The sequence below is a fragment of the Triticum urartu genome, chromosome 2A, assembly GCF_056163025.1.
Source record: "Triticum urartu cultivar PI428250 chromosome 2A, HENAU_Tu73, whole genome shotgun sequence".
Classification (NCBI taxonomy): Eukaryota; Viridiplantae; Streptophyta; class Magnoliopsida; order Poales; family Poaceae; genus Triticum; species Triticum urartu.
Genome location: NC_141874.1, coordinates 410,505,933 through 410,527,320, shown reverse-complemented (window position 1 = coordinate 410,527,320; position 21,388 = coordinate 410,505,933). Strand labels below are relative to the sequence as shown.

At 44.1% G+C, this 21,388-nt stretch overlaps 1 protein-coding gene across 3 annotated transcripts; it reads left to right on the top strand.

The window, feature by feature from the left end:
* Positions 1-18,625: 18,625 nt before the first annotated feature.
* LOC147985289 (uncharacterized) lies at positions 18,626-21,078 on the top strand. Of its 3 annotated transcripts, XR_015615111.1 has the most exons (4): positions 18,626-19,027; positions 19,122-19,370; positions 19,511-19,648; positions 19,723-21,078. XR_015615111.1 is itself a non-coding variant. In XM_087539862.1 (3 exons), the coding sequence occupies exons 1-3, from the start codon at positions 18,739-18,741 to the stop codon at positions 19,537-19,539; spliced, it is 567 nt and encodes a 188-aa protein (XP_087395988.1). In that variant the 5' UTR covers positions 18,626-18,738; the 3' UTR covers positions 19,540-21,078. The 3 variants fall into 3 exon arrangements, 2 of the variants coding, with proteins under 2 accessions (XP_087395988.1, XP_087395987.1); XM_087539862.1 differs by having other exon boundaries at positions 19,511-21,078; XM_087539861.1 differs by having other exon boundaries at positions 19,122-21,078.
* The last annotated feature ends 310 nt before the right edge of the window (positions 21,079-21,388 follow it).

The following is a 21,388-nucleotide window of genomic DNA, read 5'->3' as shown; positions in this document are numbered from 1 at the left end:
ACACTTGTCATTTGAGAGCATCCCATCCTCCGACGACTTTGAGTGAAAATCATCAAGTGAGGAAAACCAAAACCCAAACCCAAACACCTACAAACCCCAAGTGATTGAGTATCACTGAAGAGATTGATCCTGCGTGGATCCGATGCTTGTTACCTTTGAAGACTGTGCTTCTTCCAGACGGTTAGGCGTCAAGGTCTAGAACATCCAAGAGGAATTGTGGATCGCCGAGTGTCCAAGTTTGTGAAGGTTCGGAAGTCACCAGAAGACTTACCACGAGTGATTGGGCGAGGTCTGTGTGACCTTGGATCAAGGAGAATACGGTGAGGACTGTGTGTCCTCGGGTTTAAATACCTAGCCGCTCCAACCAGATGTACAACTGAGACAACAGTTGGAACTGGTCTACCAAATCATTGTCTTCACCAAGCTCACTGGTTCTATTTCCTCAACTCTTTCATTTCCTCATAACTGTGTTGAGTGCTTGTTCATATTTGTGTTTGAAGACTTTAACTGAAGACTTTCTCAATTTCCTCAGTTCAATTTCTTCAGTCGGTTTGTCTTCATCCTGTTTTATCCTGTGCTTACGCGTTCTGTACTCTGTGCCTGTCTTCATTTCATCATGATGACTATGCTTGTGTTCTGTTATGTTTACTTTTGAGTACTTATTCCGCTGCTAGTAGTTCTTCACTAAGGAATTTCCTCACCTGCAAATTCCTCAGTGAAGAATTCATAAAAATCGCCTATTCACCCCCCTCTAGTCGATATAACGCACTTTCAATCTCTACCACCGCATTCTATTCCATCTGTAGTGATAATGTGCATGGCTCACGATCATGTATTGAGTGGAGTTGAAAATGCTAAAGTGCATTCAAAAGTATAATGCAATTGCTTGGTTTGACACCGGGGTCCTCATGATTTATATTTATGTGGTGAAAGTGGAGTCATGCCATACTTACACAAGTCAATGAGTAGGGATAACATTCAATGAGCATTGTATATTTTGAAAAAGTAATTATTATGTTCTTGTATTCATGGATATTATTATGTTGATATCAATTAGTTCATCGTTTCTCAATATTCATACCGTAAAAAGATGATGTAATACACATGCTAGGTAGCATTCAACATCAAAAATTCTGTTTTTATCATTTACCTACTCGAGGACGAGCAAGAATTAAGCTTGGGGATGCTGATACGTTTCCAACATATCTATAATTTTTAATCATTTCATGCTATTATATTATCGATCTTAGATACTTTATATGCAATTTTATATCATTTCTTGGAACTAACCTATTAACTCAGTGCCCAGTTGTCAGTGGTAAAACCGGCAGACATCGGGGTAGGGGGTCCCGAGCTGTGGATCTCAGATCAATGGTAACAGGAATGAAGGAGATGATTTTTACCCAGGTTCGGGCCATCTCTATGGACGTAAAACCCTATGTCTTGCTCTTGTTTATATTGATGATGATGTATCGAGCACAAGCTTGATCTACCTCGAGGTCGTAAGGAAAGACCTAACTCTAGGGATAGGTGAATGTAATTATGTTCAAGTCCCTTCTATGGGCTAAAACCTTTGGCCTATATACACGTCAGATAGGGCATCTAGGGTTACATGGTCGGTATCTAGGGGAGCGCATGGATGCAGTAGGAGATGTCTTGGAGTATACGCCAAGTCGTAGGTAGATGAGGTCTTGATCACGTCCATGTGTGTAGCTTCTGGAGTACATCCAATGGAGAATGAGGCCTACATGACTAGCCCAAAGACTATGGGCCGACTTGGTTGGCACCCCCTAGTCCGGGATGATGACCCACAAGTATAGGGGATCTACCGTAGTCCTTTCGATAAGTAATAGTATCGAACCCAATGAGGAGCAGAAGGAAATGACAAGCGGTTTTCAGCAAGGTATTTTGTGTAGGCACTGCAATTATCGGTAACAGATAGTTTTATAGCAGGGTAATTTGTAACGGGTAACAAGTGACAAGTGTAAAAAGGTGCAGCAAGGTGGCCCCATCCTTTTTATTGCAAAGGATAAGCCTGGATGAACTCTTATATAAAGCAAAGCGCTCCCGAGGACACATGGGAATTACCGTCAAGTTAGTTTTCATCATGCTCATATGATTCGCGTTCGTTACTTTGATAATTTGATATGTGGGTGCATGGGTGCTTGGCTGTTGTCCTTACTTGGAAAAGCCTCCCACTTATGATTAACCCCTCTTGCAAACATCCGCAACTACGAAAGAAGAAGAATTGAGATAAATCTAACCATAGCATGAAACATGTGGATCCAAATTAGCCCCTTACGAAGCAACGCATAAACTAGGGTTTAAGTTTCTGTCACTCTAGCAACCCATCATCTACTTACTACTTCCCAATGCTTCCACTAGGCCCAAATCATGGTGAAGTAATGAAGTGTCATGTAGTCGACGTTCACATAACACCACTAGAGGAAAGACAACATACATCTCATCAAAATATCGAACGAATACCAAATTCACATGATTACTTATAACAAGAATTCTCCCATGTCCTCAGGAACAAACGTAACTATTCACTAAGCATGTTCATGTTCAAGATCAGAGGGGTAATAAGTATCATTAAGGATCTAAACATATGATTTTCCACCATAACCAACTAGCATCAACTACGAGGAGTAATCAACACTACTAGCAACCCACAGGTACCAATCTGATGTTTTGGGACAAAGACTGAATACAAGAGATGAACTAGGGTTTGAGAGGAGATAGTGCTGGTGAATATGTTGATGAAGATTGACCCTCCCTCGATGAGAGGATCGTTGGTGATGATGATGGCTTCGATTTCCCCTTCCTAGAGGGAAGTTTCCCCGGCAGAATAGCTCCGCCGGAGCCCTAGATTGCTTCTGCCCAGGTTCCGCCTCGAGATAGTGGTGCTTCGTCCCAAAAGCTGCCTTCTAATTTTTTTCTACGTCAAAACATTTCATATAGTAGAAGATGGGCACCAACCGATGGCCAGGGGGCCCACAAGCCCTAGGGGTAGGGCGCGCCCCTAGGCTTGTGGCCACCTGGTGGGTCCCCTTTTGTTGTTTCTTCGCCCAATATTTTTTATATATTCCAAAATAATTCTCCGTAAAGTTTCAGGACATTTGGGGTTGTGCAGAATAGATATCTCAGATTTGCTCCTTTCCGTTCCAGAATTCTAGCTGTCGGCATTCTCTCTGTTCATATAAACCTTGTAAAATAAGAGAGAAAAGGCATAAGTATTGTAGCATAATGTGAAATAACAGCCCATAATGCAATAAATATCAATATAAAAGCATGATGCAAAATGGACGTATCATGGGAGACCGTCAATAGCCCCCGAACAGGTCTTCTATGGACGGCCTCCTTGATGGGAACAACTTCGGATCCGAAGTACTTGGTTCGATAGACGAGTTACCTTCTTTGGTGATTCAAGATACCTTTCTTTCAAATGTCACCATGGAACACCCCTCGAAGGAGTAGCATCCCCTGACCATGACCTAGTCGAACCCACTCGGCATCCGAAGACGTGAGGTTGCTTAGCCTTGAAGGCCTACCACGTAGGTGTGAACAATGTGCCTAGCCTGACAACTTTACCGAAGTGCCGCCACCCACGACTGGACAGGCAGTTACTTCTCACCCGAATCACGGTCCGAGGCACTCTTCTCATTGGAACGTCCCATCCATACGGAGATCGTGCCCGTTTTCAAAGGGATATCATTAAGATTTTGTTTCTCCATATATGTATAACGACATAATTTATGGGTAGTGACGATTTCAATGGCGCGGCAGGAGGGACTCTTGGCCTTTTATCAGCCTATATAATAGCAAAGAGATAGCGACGGGAAAAGCACGCTCTCATTCCTCACTGCTTGCTGCCTCTCGAGCTCCAGCGCCGAGATCCAACCCCGACCCTATCTCGCGTAGCGCATACTAACCTCCATCCCCAGCAATGGCAGATGCCAACCTCAAGGGGCATTGTATGGTTCCTCCATCACGGAGGGCACCATCTTGGAGCTGCGAAGTGCGGTGCACATCCCCACTAAGCTCAACACCTGAGTGCTGGATCCAAACCCACGGGTACCCGCTCCCAATCCTGGGGAGAGGGTGGTCTTCGTCCCCCACCTCGTCAAAGTCCTGGAGTTCCCATTGCACCCCTTCGTGCGCGGGATCATGTTCTTATGTGGGCTGGATTTCTGCCATCTAGCCCCAAATTATATCCTCCACCTCACCTCCTTCATTACGGTCTGGGAGGCCTTCCTCTCCATCGAGCCACACTTTGGATTGTGGTTGAAGATCTTCGGCATCAAGCCAAAATCCAGCGGCTCCGAGCTCGCAGAGTGCGGAGGGGCGATGACTAGCAAGAACCAGAAGGTGGGTCGGTTCAAGGGCACATCATGGAGACCATAAAGGAGTGGCAACGCGAGTGGTTTTACATCACCGAGCAACTCCCTACCGGCCAGGCTGAGGTCCCGGCGTTTTCATCGGGACCTACGAAGAAGCTCATGTCTTGGAAGAAGGGCATGGACGGGGCGAACCCAGGGGAGGTGAAGGCGCTGTCCGAGAAGATCAAGTTCTCGACCGACCAGAAGAACCTCCAACTAGTGGACGTGGTGAAACCGGGGTAAAAAGTAGATGGGTTTTGCGATTGTGTCTTGTTGTTTCAATTCCGTGTATATAAAAGGTGGCTGGACTTGTCGTGCAAGGAAAGGTTTAGATTCATGTCCAAAACCCTAGTTTGGGTCCAACTCGGAGTCCAAACTTTCCAAAACTGTTCAGTTTAAAAGCTGGCTGCACCTTGCGGGTCACTTTTGAGGGAGTAAATGATCTCGGATGAAAGTGAGCCTGAAAGAAATTTTAGCCGTTTCAACAAGATGAACAACTTTCATGTTGAACTTTTTCGATTTGAAGCCATCCTAAGGGGCGAATCGCTCGCGCAAAACAGATAATCAATGGGGCTGCCCATCAGACGTCGGCTATATGCGTGTCTGATTGGGCGCGCCACATTTTACTCATGGTAGGGCCGCACTCTGATTGCTCTAACTTTGGCATACGATATGGGATTAAGACGACTTTTATATTAAAATCAACCGTGTCTACGAGACGAAGACAATATGTGTAGAACACTTTCTCATATGAGGCCGTCTTGAATGCGTAATCAGCCGAACGGCACTCTGAATATCAAATCTTAGTGCTTCAAGCTCAACTTAGGCCCTCGAGATAAGATCGGATGGTGATGACCCAAACTTCAAAGATGATCATGTCGACAATATGGAACTTCTTCATATAGAGCACTTGTTCATTTGAGGCCATATTAATAATGTTTTCTTCCGTGCCAAAATTTGATTGTCAACAGTGTTGTACATGAAAAAGAGGCAGGGCCAGTAGGATACTAGGATATGTATTTATAGGGGGACAAGGACAAAAATAAAAGGTGAAGAAGGATGAGATATGTATTTATAGGAGGACAAGAGGCATAGGTGCGGACATGAAGTTTCTGCTCGTGAGCTCATATGCCCCTATGCTAGAAGACTGTCGTCGAGAATTAAGTGAGTTTAGGAAAGCTTGTGTCGAGCTTTGTAATAGGGAATCTAACGTAGTATTACATGTGGTAGCTAGTTGGGGTCGTGAAAACCAGCTTTCGGCTTGGTTAGATTCACCCCAGAGTTTATCGTTAAATTTCTTGCAAACAATGTAGTCGTGACTTGAGTTTAATAAAAGTAACTGGATGGTCATTCCGTCAAAAAATCATAAAAAAGAGTAAACAAATTCAAAAATACTGGTAAACATATTTTTTTTCGGGGAGGTGGGGGGACAAACATTGAAGAATTCTGAATATACATGCAAATTTTCATGAAGAAATAACATTCCAGAAATGCTTTCCTAAGAAAAAGAAAATTGATGCTCCAAAAGGTCTGTTTCTTGGAGCATCAATTTTGGGTTTTTTTACGAAGCATTTAAAATGTTTTTTTTCATAAAAACTTGCAAGCATATTAAGAATTCTTTAATGTTTATTAAAAAACCAGATTTTCTGTAAAAAATAATTATCTTTATTTTCAATTCACTAGGGTGCATATGAGCTCCCGAGTAGAATAGTACTTCAACATAGGTGCTTGTTATGCATGAAAGAAACCACGCGCTGGCGTGCAAGACCTCTTAATTGGCGCCTTCTGTGCCCAAATAAGTAGGCAGCGCTCACGCGCGCCATAGCGAGCCGCTGCCCAGCAGGGATTTCGTTCCCTAACTCGCTCATCGCCTTACTTTTTTTTAAACACCACCTCATATATTAATTAACCAAAGAACGTGTTTCAATCATTCATTACAGAGTTCATCACGTAGGACGGTACATCATTAACAAGAATCCCGTCCACTCTATTATCAAAACTAAACTTAGCTATTAGATGGGCCACCTCATTAGTCGAATGCCTAATTTTTGACACTCTGAAGCTATCCATTAGCTTAGAAATACTCCATGCTTCCTTCTTCAGATCATGCAGAGCTGATCTATCATCAAATTCGTTTGGAAACATCGCCGCAATAAAAACGCAGTCAGTCTCTAAAATTATAGGAGAATGAAGTGTCATACCTATATAGAGACCACCAATGCAAACTCGGAGGTCCCCTTCCTCCATGCTACTACACCTCCCAATGTAGTCCCATGAAGATATCATCGCCCTATTTGTGTTTTTGTTATAGGGATTTGCTTTGATATGTTGATATGATTGACCAGTTGACCATTGACTCGACCAATTGAGTGTTGACTCGGCTGTTGACCCTTGGAAAAGTTCATGAATTTAAAAGGTTTGCAGATTTAAAAATAAAGTTCACGAACATGCAAAAAGTTTGCAAATTCAAAAAAAGTTTGCGAAACTAAAAAAAGGGCATGCATTCGAAAAAGTTCACTAATACAAGAAGAGTTTGTGAATTCAAAAAAAAAGTATGTTCGCGAAGTCAACAAAATTTCACAACTCCAAAAAATTTCATGAAAAGTTCAAAAAAATGAAAAGAGTTCTTAAGGTAGAAAAAAAGGAAATGGAATTTGGGGGAAAAGTTCATTAAGTTGAGAAAAGTTCATGAAGTTGAGAAAAATTCACGAATTTGAAACAAGTTCAAAACTTCGAAAAGATCACAACTAGAAAAAAAAGTGCACAAAAATGGAAAACAAATCATGAACTTGGAAAAATTCCGTGGATTCATAAAATGTTCGCACTTGTTTTCTAAAAATTCACAAATTGAAGTTCACAATAATTGAAAAAATTCACAAAATTGGAAAAGGGTTCACGAAATCAAAAAAAAACATCAATTCATGAAAAGTTCACAAATTTTCAAGAGAAATTCATAAATTTGAAAAATACCATGAAATTTGAAAAAAGAAAGTTCACACATTTGAAAGAATGTAAAAAATAAAAATAAAACAAAATGGAATAAAAATCGAAAAGGAATAACGTGTAAACCAAGGAAAAACCCGCTATGGAAGAAACAAGAAAAACTTCCAAGAAACTAAAATACCTACAAAACCAGTGAAAAACACCTATAAATGACGCTTAAGGCGCCAAATATGAATTGGGGGTGGCGTGCTGCCTTCGAACTGTAGGTAAAACACCGAAATCACTAATTGAGTAGTACTTTTTTCAAGATCACTTTCACTTTCTCAAGTGCCAGAGTTTTCCTTCTTTTTAATCCGTTTATTTAAAACGTTTTCTTTCTTAAACCACGGGTCCGAAATTAAACCGTTTTCACTGTTGGATTCCTCGCATCGAGATCTTCGAAACTAGATCTCATGTTGACAGGTTTTGACGAAAGACCAAAAAACTGCCTCTTATAGAAGGAAAGAATAGAAAAAGCGTTTTTTCTGTTTCCAAGAGGCACGGTCATGCCTCTCATAGAAGCAAAACCGTGTCTCTCATAGAAGAAAAAAATATATTTTTTTTCGTTTTCAGTAGGCATGGCCGTGCCTCTCATGGAATAAAAAACGTGCCTCACACGAAAGGGAAAAAGATAAAACTTTTTTTTTGTTTCCGAAAGGTACGACCATGCCTCTCACGAAAGCAAAACCGTACCTGTCATGGAAGGAAAATAACCGTGTTTTTCCCGTGACCGAGAGGCACTCACGGAAGCAAAATTGTGCATCTTGTGAAAGGAAAAAATAAAACACGTATTTTTTCATTTCCAAGAGGCACGGCCATGCCTCTCGTGAAAGCAAATCCATGCTCTTTGCGAAAGTAAAACCGTGTCTCTCATGGAAGAAAAAATGCGTTTTTTCATGAAAAATAAAAAAATTCTCCAAAAGCTAAGAAAGGCCGGTGAAAAACCAAAAAACCGAAAAACCCCAGAAAAACATCTAAAATGCTGAAAACGTGTGTGAAAAATGAAAAAAATTAGATCCAAAACACAACATGTGACGGCGACAGAGAGCGCGCCACTTGGCGTGCTCTTAGTCCACCCCTAAGTAATCGTTAGGAGGCTTCCGGAGAAGCGCTTGTTGATCAGTTGCTGTCGTAAAAGACTCGTACAAGAAGGTAAAGGTGCTGTCTAGACTCTAGGTCCATGTGATGGCCCAAAATACTCGGAAAAAAACGCATACAGTGGTCGGTTTAATGGGCTTGGACTACTGTGCTGCGCTGATTCAGCGCACCGAGCGCGGAACAAGAATTGGGTTGTACTGGACCTGTATACTGTGCAGCCTACTGGAATAGTAAACTCCGGCTTTAATAAACAGCTCATCAGGAAGTAATTTGGCTAAATAAAATACCAAACAATCTCCTAAAATACTAGGAACACACACTAAAATATTACTACAAATATAGAGTATAGTGAACATTGTTTCCAGCTCAAATATGAAATAAAATAGACATAAATTTTGATAAAATTTATTTTGGGCCTTATAACTATTCCCTATTTTTTCTTCAAAATTACATTGAATAACAAAATTATATTTAAAATACTTCCCAATTCTCTTTCTATTGGAGGGGTCATATTGCCTTCTCTCATTTGATTTACGTTTTGAGTTGGATTTATTTTAAATACTAAACTCTAAATAAAACCCAATTACATATCAAAAATGGATATTTGGGAAGATATTTTCATGCCTCTCAATTTAAATATTTACTTAATTATAAAAGTTTCAAATCGTTGTCAAGACTATATAACACCAAGCAATACAAGCAAAATTTAATTTAATCTTGTTTAAATAATTAACATTCGCAATAAGGACGATAAGAAAACCGCGCGGCCACCCTGGGATTCATCAAACGGTCTCTGCACGATTTCATTCCTAGCACGCTCCTCATGGAGTAGAAACTGTAGACTACAAGACTCCATACACAAGACCCCTCTGTCATCCTCGCCACCCAGCAAGGAGAGAAGCGAGCATCCTAAAAGAATAGGTGCAAAGATGATAGGAAACAAGCATTCATTCGCTCAAATCAAAGCTTACAAACGCACGACAATGTCAAAATTAATAGCTAGGTGGCCTAGAGGCTGGGAGCGTCGGGAGGGGGTGTGAGCGGCGTTGATGTTGTGACGACTATTGGACCGGAGAACCGGAGCTGCAAGGCTGCAAGCCCCACGGCTGTCGTCATGGTCTCACTAGTGCTTGCCGCTATTCGGGTTGCTGGCCCTGATGATGTGCTTGTCTGTGCCATCATCATGAGTTGCTTGAGGGCGATGGCCTGTGGGGCTTCCTCCTCATCCGACGCTATTGCGAAGGCAGGATGGTTGTCTTTGATCTCCTCCGTTGATGTGGTGTTGAGGTTGGCCGTGTGTTTCCGGTCTTCATTACTGGTGGCGGGAGGGGCTCCTCGACCTTCGTGTCCGAGATGGAGATTATGGCCATATTTGGATCCATAGGTTAGAGTTAGTTTGGGTTAGTTTGGACTCAACTAACCCAAAAATATTCAAACAGGAGGGTTAGTTTGGGTTAGATGCATCTAACCCATCCAAAAAAACCAACCCACCCAAGAGGTGATTATTTGGGTTAGTTCTTCTCGGGACCACTAAAAAACACTTTTTTCACTCGCTCTCCCTCCAGCAGATCCCTTCCCACTTCCTCAGCTTCTCGTCCTCTCCCTCCCTCCCTCTCACACCACCCGTGAAGGCGCCTCACCATATCCGCGCTCCATCTAACCCTCCCATCCAAACACCTCTTTGGTTAGAGTTAGTTCAGGGTTAGTTTAGAGTTAGAATCTAACTCTGACCTCTAACTGAGTTAGAGTATCCAAACAAGGCCTATGTCGGCTTCGCTGCTCACCTCATTGGAGAGCGAGATAAGGTCAGCAGTGTCGACGATGCAGTCAAAGACAAAATCATTGATGATGCGGTCTTGTAGGTTGTAGTTGACGTAGTAGTTGTCCCAGACCATGCCGACGAAGTATGTGGCTAGGCAGGCTGGTGGACCCCTACGAGGTCACCACAGCGCCTCGCCCACGATGCTAAGGCCTTGGCCTCAGGTGCCAGGGTTATTGGTTCTGGATCGTCACCCTCCGAGTCAGAGGCCAAGGTGAGGGTGTCGTGTAGTCCCACAGATCTGACCAATTTTCAATTTCTCAACTGATCTGGTTATGCAGGCATGTGTGGATCACCTGCTGGTACGTGGCTCCAGCGTTTTGGTGCCCAAACAAGCCCTATGAGCCAGAGGTTGGTGGCCAAGTTGCCACTAGGGTCGATGAAGTCACCGATGTGATCTGGTGGATCGGCGGGCCGCACATATGGAGGCCGTCGTGGCTGTTGACGACGAAGGCCATAGCACCGACATAGATCGTGTGGACATGGTGGGCCGATGGGTTAACGTCGACCCGGCCCGTACCATTTGCAGTGAAGGCGAAAGAGACGAAATTAAGCTCTCTCTCTCTCTCTCCCGATGGTAGGCAGTTGGGAGCCGAAAGAGATCTGATCTGGGATCGGTCTCCAGCTGACACGGCCGTGCCTGATGCACCAACTGGCAGTGCATAATCCGGTCAGTACCCTTGGTAGGGTTGCTAACATGCCCAAAAGTACTAGATCAGAGGTCGCACATGGGTTTTATCTCGGTTCAGGCCTTTAGTGAGGAGTAACACCCTACATCCCGCTTGTTGTTATTATTCATGGTGGGTATGCCTCATGTGAGGGATTACAAGTGCTACCAAGAGTCTAGTCTATGAGAGTAGATGAGAATGAGAGCCCCGTAGCCTCCACCTTATATGCACAGTGAGGGCTAGGGTTTTACAGGAGGGAGATTCGATCTAGCTCGCTACAAGGATGGCTTGCGCACTAAGATGATCTGTTGGTGTATATATGTTGCTCCAGGCTCCTCGTGGCTGTTAGAAGAAACATGGTGGACCTTGTCGGCCCCTTGGTAGGCCTGTTGCCGGGCTCCCTGTGAAGAACAAATCCCCGGTGTGTTACACCGTCACTATTGTTGTACTAGAGATATTTACATGTTATTCATGGATGAACTATGCTATTTTTTATAATTACTTTGAATGTTGCTGGATGATTTAGTTAAATAGACGAAATATCATCTGTTTTATGTCAATTATGTCCAAACTTTGCTAAATTCCGTCGTGTTTGACGACATTCATCCATTGTTAAAATCTCATTTGAAATATATGCGTACATGGTTGAATGGCGGGCTCCCACATCACTTCCGCGGACTGGTCTCACCGATTTACGGACTGATATGGTGTCTGATGTGGAGTCAATGTCAGAGATACCTTTATCAACCATCGTAGGACTCTAAACATTCGCTACAAAGAACGCAAAAGTAAAAGTACAACAATGCTAGGAGTTGTTGGGTCTTCTTTGGTTATTCGTTGGCAGTTGTTTTCTTTCTTTTCTTTTGTTGTTGTTATGGTGTTTCGGTCTAATTGTTTTTATAAATTAGGTCACCCTATATATTTTTGGAACGTTGGCAGAAGAGTTGTCAAATTCATTGATCCGAAGAAGGTATTATAAGGACATCCTCAAAGGTGGAATGCATCGCATAAAGGTGAGTGCCAAAAAGAAGAAAGGAAAACAAGGATGCTCAGTTTATTATGGAAAACCAGGCAAAAACCATAGCATTGCCTAGCTGGACTAGATCTAAAGCACCACAATACATACAAAAACGTTGGAAGGCGAAACCCCACAACACACCCGGTTGCGCACTCAAGCGCCTTTGCTGCTACCAGAGTGCATACCAACAACTGTCACATTGTACCGGGCTGCCACGAGCATATCCACAAGCCTCAATGACACCGAAGAGGAACGATAAGTACGAAAAAGGGAAAACCTATGCCGCTCCGATTCCACGAGACTAGTTGACATAGCTCACCCGACGCTACTTGTATGTGAAGGGTTCTCCTGTTGCTCTCACCGCCAACCAAACAACCGGCTCCAAATAGAAGCACCACTAATGACTCCACGCTCATCCTAACAATTACTACTCCAGATCCACTGCACCACCACCAACTAAATGCTCCATCACCAGACTTGGCTCCAAAGAAAAACATGGATCAAGGAGGTGTCGGACCCCCTCGATGGCGCCTCCAACAAGAAAAATCACACCCGAGAGCATCATTCGCCATCAGCCCAGACCGAAGTCGAGCATGACTTTCATTGGGGGAAGCGAGCACCTATGCCAAGGACGACATCTCCAACACACCACCACCAGACCGGACGTGTGACGCCCCCGATTCAATCGTACACTAATCACACACACAAATGTGTACGATCAAGATCGGGGACTCACGAGAAGATATCACAACACAACTCTAAACCCAAATAAATTCATACAGGCTTTATATTACAAGCCGGGGGCCTCGAGGGCTCGAATACATCAGCTCGAATACAAATGAGTCAGTGGAAGCAACAATATCTGAGTACAGACATAAGTTAAACAAGTTTGCTTTAAGAAGACTAGCACAAAAGTATCTACGATCGAAAAGGCAAGGCCTCCTACCTGGGAGCCTCCTAACTACTCCTGGTCGCCGGCGGTCTCCACATAGTAGTAGGCTCCGTCGGGGTAGTAGTAGTCATCGGTGGTGGCATCTGACTCATGGACTTCGCCATCTGATCGCAACAATCGGGTATAGGGGAAAAGAGGTAGCAAAGCAACCGCGAATACTCATCCAAAGTACTCACAAGACTTACATCAGATCTAAGCTAAGTATGCATCAATATCAAAGGAAAGGGTTGTATCTGTGGACTGGACTGCAGTTTACCAGAAGAGAAGGGAAAGCCTAGCCTATCAAAGACTAGCATCTTGCGGCATTAGAAGAGTGTAGATTAGCATAATATAAAGTAATAGTATGTTGTAGTAGCCACGCCTAGAGATTCTTCCTCGACTCCCGGTAGAAGGCAATCTCGGAGCCACATATCCATTTCATGCCTCAGCATCCAATTCTAGTTTTAAAGATCAGGATACAACTCTAAGTCGTCCTGTTACCATGGACACAGCTATTCGAATAGATTAACTTCCCTGCATGGGTGCACCACATTACCCAACACGCTCGATCACTCTGGCCGGACACACTTTCCTGTGTCATGCCCGGCCTCAGAAGATCAACACGTCGTAGCCCTATCTAGGCTCAACAGAGAGGCCAGCACATCAGTCTACATCCTAAGCACGCAGGGGTCTTGGGCCCATCGCCCTTTGCACTGTTGCACATTGAGTGGGTGGCCTATGTCGTCCTGGCAACCTCCCTATATAAGGCAGGTGCTTACGCAGGCCACCCGGGCGCGCGCCGCTCAGTCGGTGACTTTTGAAGAGCTTCGGCTGATACATACGACGCCGAGTGCCCATATATGTTCCCGTGTGGTGGTTAGTGCGTATAGGTCAGTGGCCAACTCAGATCAAATACCAAAATTGTTGGTGTCTTGGGAGCGCGCGGTAAAGAGCAGAGACTCACGATCATGTGACCCCATCGCCCCGTCTCGTGGACTTACGGCAAGGGACCGGAATGCCTGGCCGTTCCACGTAGAGATCTCGCGGGTACCCTCCAGGTCAACCCGACTGCACATCAACTCGTGGTACCCTCATGGTCAACCCGACTCGCAAGAGACTGTCACGAACTCAGGTCCACCTCTACCGGGGTGGTACCGCCTGTCCCTCCAGTCCTATAGTAACAGTAAAACTCACGGGTGCCCCTCGGGGCCGACCCGTCTTTAACATGGTCCTGTGGTAAAGTCAAAGTAACCGTGTGTCCATAACATCAAGGGGGAAACCCGAGGAATCACCCTTGATGGATTCCCACTCAATATAACCATCAAGGTGAACTTAGAGGAATCACCCTGAGGCTTCACTCTTGATGTGTTGCGCGAAAGGGTCGTTATCGGGAGTGGTGAAGAAGGAATCACCCTCCGTAGACCACGACCGATTAACTACACTACAAAGATCTCATCAAAAGTGCTATACGAGGTATCACCCTCGATACTCGATAGTAACCCTATAGTGTCACACAACTAAGGGGGTGTGATGTGATGTGTCGGGCTCTGGACATCGATCATGTTGATCAAGTCATTGAACATAAAGCAGGGGCAACTGGGACAAGGTGAGGGGTCACTGGTGGATCACTGACCAACCTATACTAAGCAGTTCAGGATAAGCAGGTAAGGTAACAATTGCAGGTTACAAAATCAGGCTATGCATCAGAATAGGATCATACAAAAGCAGTAGTGGTTCTAATGCAAGCATAAGAGAGAATGGAAATGAGCGATATCGAAATGATCAGGGGGGTTTGCTTGCCTGGAAGCTCTGCAGACAGATACAAACCCTCGGCGGTGAAGTAGTCTATCACCGGATCAACAGCAGTCTCGGGGTCTACCAGAGAATAAGTAACGGAGGCGGAACACAATAAATAACAGAGCAATCAATAGCATCACAAAGCAATACATGGCAATATGTTGTGCTAGGGGTGACGTAACGCAATGCTACATGTTACAGACGGAGCGAGAAAACATCTGGGAATGTTTTCCTGGCTTTAGGCAGTTTTCGAACAGATGAAACAGAGGGGAAGGGTCCATGTTTGCAGTGTTAGAGGCATGTGGCAGGTATGTGGATGACATATTTGGATTCGTCTTATTTTTCTAGTAATTTTCATATATAAAATATTTTCATCCGAATTACGGTTTATATTCTATTAATTTTTGTAAGTTTTAATGTTTTTAAATTACTATAATAGTCTATCCCTATATATATAATATCTCTCCCATAGTTGCCATGTTTTCGGTATGGTGGCTGAAAAAAAAAAGGGTACAACGAGGGTCGGTGGCTGAAAACAATAGGGTACAACGAGGGTATACATCTCTCGAATGGTTTTTTTATAGCGGGGACATGAGCCAATCCGTTTGGGTACGATGAACCCGGTACGGTACCATGGGTCGAGGAACGCAGTTCCTGAAGAACGAAGACTCCGTGACGGTCAGAATTCCTTGCTGTTAATGGATCCCTTGCAACTAATGGACTTGAGGAAGAACGAGGAGTCCTTGAGAAAAGAAACGACGGCGTGAGTAAATTATGCCTCGCGTCTGTTGGATTCTCGAACCTGAATCGAGGAGCAGGCTGCGGGGATGCCGAATCTTCATCGAATCATACCGAATCCGACCTCGCTCCCGAATCCGATTCCGGGTCAACGAATTGGGATCGAGGGACGGCCTACCGTTCCCCGTTTCCGGCTACTATGATCTCTCCCTGATAATAAAGCACGGATTGATTCCGTGGGTTCACCGTCACATATTTTGGCAAAAGAGTCCTTCTATATTTTCTGGTAATCTATATATCTACTAACCCACGGGCAAAATTTCCCCTCCCTACGGACCTGAGTTGGAGTCAAACTACACCTCCCAGTTGCCTTCCCAACCCCTTCAATAAATATCAATTTGAGAGGCGGAGGAGAAGCAGACAAGGCTTGCCACGGACCTCCACTCGTGCTGCCAGGAGCTTCCGTGGGTCAAGTTGCTACCGTCCCAAGATCCCCTGTTGTGCCGCTGCTCCGTTCCACACTGCCGGATCGACGCCGCCGATGTCGTGTGGTGCTGCGATCACCCCGTTCAATACGAAGAATCGATGATGCTGATAAGTCGTATGATCGATTTCCCCTTGATTTCCTCAACCAGAAAAAGATCGAGATAACTCCGCTCCAGTCATCCGACCACGTCGACTTGCCGCGGTGCACGCCGACTGGGAGATGGGAGAACGCTCTCCAGCATTGGGTGTTCCGCGGCACATCCCAGCGGCTGGGGAATGGGAGCGCACTCTCCTCCAGGGCATCCCAAACAGTGTCTTGGTTAGCGAGGGCCGCTGCTTCTTATCCGTGTTGCCGATCTGACTGCTCCACAAGCCCCTACTTCAGCGAAGATGCAGAGGCAGACGAGGTCGACGCGGGAGAAAAAGTCGTCAGGGGAGGCGGCGCTGCAGGGAGAGGAAGTCGAAGGACATGGCTGGGCTGTGAGAGGTCACGCCAAGGGAGATCAGGGGAAGATGAGCTAACAGGCAGGTCAGAGAACCGGAGGAGCGCTCGTGTTTGACCCTGATGCGGGATTGCACAGGCAACAGAGCTGAGGGTGTAGGGAACGAGGTGTCCGTGGCAATGGAGCTGAATGAAAGATGAAATTATTGACCGCTCGTTCTCTACAATTTGGATGAGAGACTACACTATGGTGCTACTACCTGCGGCTTGATTATTATATTTTCTGAAGTTGCGGTGTTGCGGTCGCTTGCTATCATACAAGGTGGGGGAGAGAAAGAGAGGGGGAGATTTTTCAAGATAAAAATATCTTTGTTTTGGGTTGTGCTGTCGGTGCTTGTTTGGTGCTGCTACTAATGCTACAGAAGAGATACTGACTGCTGGCATTAATTATAAGAGTTTCATGGTTGCTGTTTATTGCTACTAGATTGAGTGTTTTGTAAGCATTGTGCGTGAGGTTTGCATGATCAATAACATGTTCAACTGATTTCTGGTATTTATGAACTATATTTTTGGGATGCTTTCTTTTTCATTTTATTTTGTTACGCTAGATTTTCCGTGAAAGAAATATTATGAGAGGTGCAACGATTCCTAGAGTATGCCAATTTAGCCAGCTCTCACGTTAATGATTTTATACTTTTTATGTGGAAGTTAGGATTGGATAAAAGGAATACTTAAAGGCACACACATTTTTCCCTTAGAGGTAAACAACTGGATATATGCTTCTAAAATGACTTAGATGACATAACTATCAAAGAGGCCGAGATAAAAACAATAGTACCTAAGATGCATCTTTGCATAGGTTAAGTCTAGATGTTTATATCGTTACATCTTGGACGGTACAATGAGTTGCTCTAGAAAATTAAGATGCAAAAGTATGACGATCATCTTGATAGCCTAAAAAATATTGAGTATATCGAGTTTAAATGGAGCCGGCCAATCCTAATTCATGGCAACTGGTCTTTGTTCGCACAGGTTAACGGTAAAAAGGAAAGTCGACAATGCTATCTAATGAGCACGAGGATCCTAAGGGCACATATTTAATCTCCATGCATTAGAATATATATGCTCTGCGAACCAACCTGTGGTTGGATGGTTAGGAGGAAAACAATACTCCAGCTCGCAAGGGTACAAGTTCTAGACTTGGCACTTGTATTCGCATTTTCTTAGGTTTATTTCATGCCTTTCGGCAATGTGTATTTAGTGGCAGGAGAAGTTCCCGTTGTCTATGAAGGTTTATGTGACGATTTCATCAATCTTTAGATGATGTGCCGACTCAGTCTCTTAAAGACGCTCATAAGGAGCATCTTGCGAATTATCTTGATGCCGCTTTAATCTCCTTAATAATGCTTGCATACTACCCACCCGTGCCTTCCTTGGTGTCATTGACCACAACCTTGCACTCTGATGCTATGATCACATGTGGTAGACAAAGATCAAGAGCAAGAGAAAGGGCGTCATGGAACGTCAACGCTTCCAAGGTTGCCGGATCTAAGACCCCCAAGAATTTCAATGCCGAGAATCCTAAATACGTGTCTACATCATCATTGCAAGAATATAGTATTAGCCTTCACACCCGTATGGGATGGGTTGGAGACCATGCCACGCTTCAGCCACTCCCTCTGGCTCAAGGAGCGGGCGGGGCAGGGCAGCATTGAAGCAAGCTAATAAACCTTCATATTTTGTTCACCTGTTAAATAGCCCTATCTTACTTTCTTAACTACATAAATTTATATATAACATTGGTTGACGTATTAACAAGTCCTCTTGTGAATTGATAAGCAGAGACTGGTGCACGGATCTAAATTATTTGGGAAACGAAGAAACTGTACTCTCGAATGGGAGAAAGGCCCGAATAAATTGGAGACATAAGGGGAGATAGTGAACATAAAAATAGTATGCATGTTTTCTCCCGTTGCAACGCACAGGCATTTGTGCTAGTATCTCTCCCTAATAATAAAGCACGGGTTGACTCCGTGGGTTCACCGTCATAATGCGCTTTTTTCCGTGATTTTATGCTTTCATTTTGAATTTTATAACATATTCGAGGTGGTACTAAATTTTGTCTCTGCAACTCGATTGACCGGTATGTTCTCGTTTAGCTGGGCTGCGATCCAGTTGGGCCTTGGCCCGTCTCTCCATTCTGACCGCTACGTCTCTATGTTTCGTTAAAAAAAGTACGTTTTATCCAACCGCTCAGCAGACAAGTGAAGGGCGGAGCTGGGCGGAGCTGTGGCAGAAGAGGCGGCGCGACGGAGCAGGAGAAGATGGCCGAGAAGATGTTCAGGTGCGGCGCGGCAGGCAGAGAAGAGTTTTGGTGATGAGCTTGTGGCCGCGCTGGACCAGCTGCTGCAGCCCCCCTGTGCCATCGCCGTGGGTCGCCTGCTTTCTGCTGCTCCGGTGCCGGCACCTGTCCCTGTGCGGTGTTGTGCTCAGGAATTTCGCGAAGAAGGCGGTTGCCGTTCTTGCGCGCGAGAAGGGCGCCGTACCTCGTTGGCGCTGCGAAGGGGGCACAACTCAGTTTGGGTACGCCGTCGGCCAGCGCCGGCGGCGAGCATGCTCCACTTTGACCTGTCCGCCACAGCCAGTCCTCTCCCGCCTCCCCCGACGTAACCTTCTCAACCTCTGCATCTGCTCCCGTGTATGATTTGGATGGAATTGCAGTCTCCTTGTCCAACACAAATCGATTTGGATGGATCGCAGTCCGTGTCCTTGTCCAACGCAAATCAATGGAGCTGCCTACTCAGATTGTTGTTGGCTTCTATAAGAAGGGAGGGTCCTCGGCTCGAATCTCCATCAGGTCAATTTTGGACGAAGCATTCAATGTCGACACCGAGTTCGCTGCAGGAAGAAGCGCCGAGTTCGCCGGAGGTAGAAGAAGCGTCGAGTTCGCCAAAGGTAGAAGAACAGTCGTCGAGCTATCCAATGTCGCCTGCGTCGGCTACAGCAGAGGTATGTATCCCCTTGACCCCTGTTTTGAGTTATTTTTCTGTCCCTTGTCTCTCTGTGTACCTTCTAATATGGAGTTCAGAGGTAAAGATATTGTTGCGAAGTACTTCAGTTTAGATATTGTTGCCTTCTTGTGATTGTAGACACCCATGTTGTGTGGTTGGTCTGTTGAACGAAGCGCTGGAACTGCCAGCAATTCCTTCAGATAGTGTTGTTCTCTGAACAGAGAAAACAAAATTGGAACAACTGTTGCGGTGGTTCTCATCTGGCCTTAGTTCCAGGTAGCAATAACAAGCTTTGCTTCCTAATTACCTCTGCTCCTAGCTAGCTAAAATTGCAACTGATACATGTATAGGTATACTAGCATATGTTGTGTCAGGTTAAAAGTCCCGAGAGATTTTGAACTACCGATGGAGTGGAGATGGTGATTTGTAGTTTCACATTCTGTGCTAATACTTCGATGGATTGTCTGGTGATAAGCCAAGTGTTTCTCAAAATCTTTTTCCCTCTGTACAATTCTCTGTCTGCGCTCCTCCTTACGGATCTGAGGTGAAAACAAAGCTGCAGGTAGAGAAAGCAAAGCATAATGATAGGTAGCTTCATGGTGTTTGTCTTATATTCAAACTGCATTTAGCTTCTAAGAATATGATATAATACATCAGAAAATAGTACAACATGCAGGCATCTCAAAATTCCACTCCAGATGAAACACTTATTCCACTGAAAAAACACTCGCTCCAAATAACTTTACCATGGAATTGTTTGATCTATCCTTTGATGCGTCGGTTCTGATTCTGTTGCAATTGAATTTATGTTGAGATCGCGGAAGAATATTGTTCTACTTACGGAAGAATATTGTTCTACTTACGGTGATTAGAAGTTGGTTCCCAGGATATGAGCACGAAAGGAAAGAAACCAAAAGAAGAAATAAATTTTGATTGCGCTATTATGAGCAGGAAGTTTGAAACATAAATTCCGTTCGAGCGCACAAGGCAAGGAATTAAAGGGAAAAAAGTCAAGGGTAAATGTCAACATATGTGTAGATAGATTCAATTCTACATGCAGGACCATGTGAGGCTATCCCCTGCACAAGGAGCGGCACTTTGCATTTCATAGGATTCAGATTTCAATAGACTATATAGGAGCAGATGGGGGCTTGGCGGAAAATGGGTGCATATCATGATAAACATTAAATTAAATAAACAATATTGTTGAACCTATGCTCGAGTAATATCAGATGTGCCTTGCTTGTACATGATCAAATGGAATTCGGCGGAAGTAAATAATTTGTGCGTTGGTCACTTGAGCAACGATACGCATGAGACATAGGCCAATTTTTTAGGCCACTTGCAAATCTGGCATTAACTAATTCCAGTGTAGATTATCAATGATTGCTCAGAACAGAAGATATGTTTTTTTATAAACTTAAGCGTATGTGTGTGTGTGTTCATTTTCGAAATTAAGGCTTACCAATATGACATATAGATGTAAGAAAATGATTGATTACTTTTTCTCCTTCTGTATAGATGATACCAAGCAATTGACTGAATTTATATCGGAAGGCGACTAATGTAACCATCTCAATCTTTTTGGATTAATGAGGGTGCAGAAATTGATGCAGTTCAATTTAAAGTAGGCTGATATATTGTAGTTTTATCCACAGTTATAAGAGTTTTGTTACTTTCGTGTTTTTGATCGAAGATTAAGATGTCGGTGTTATATGCATTTTCTATTTAGCTAAAGATGTTTTAGTAAAATTTGTACGAAATTCATACTTGTCATCCAGTTTGCCAATAGAATAATGTCTATGTCTTTATTATCACGTTGCAACGCACGGACATTTGTGCTAGTCTATCCCTAATCTATCCCTAATAATAAAGCACAGATTGACTCCGTGGATTCACCGTCACAATACGCTTCTTCCCGTAAATTTCCGCTTTCAGTTTTTTCGCTCATATTATCCGAGGTGGTACTATTCATGTGCTTTTTAGTAAGTGAACCCCGCTATTAATTTGCTTTTT

What these genes read in the sequence shown, in the direction of transcription:
- LOC147985289 (XM_087539861.1), top strand. Translation starts at nt 18,739, where the DNA reads ATGAGCTTGTGGCCGCGCTGGACCAGCTGCTGCAGCCCCCCTGTGCCA. An exon ending in CCTCTCCCGCCTCCCCCGAC is followed by an intron (nt 19,028 to 19,121) that starts GTAACCTTCTCA and finishes GATGGATCGCAG; the next exon opens with TCCGTGTCCTTGTCCAACGC.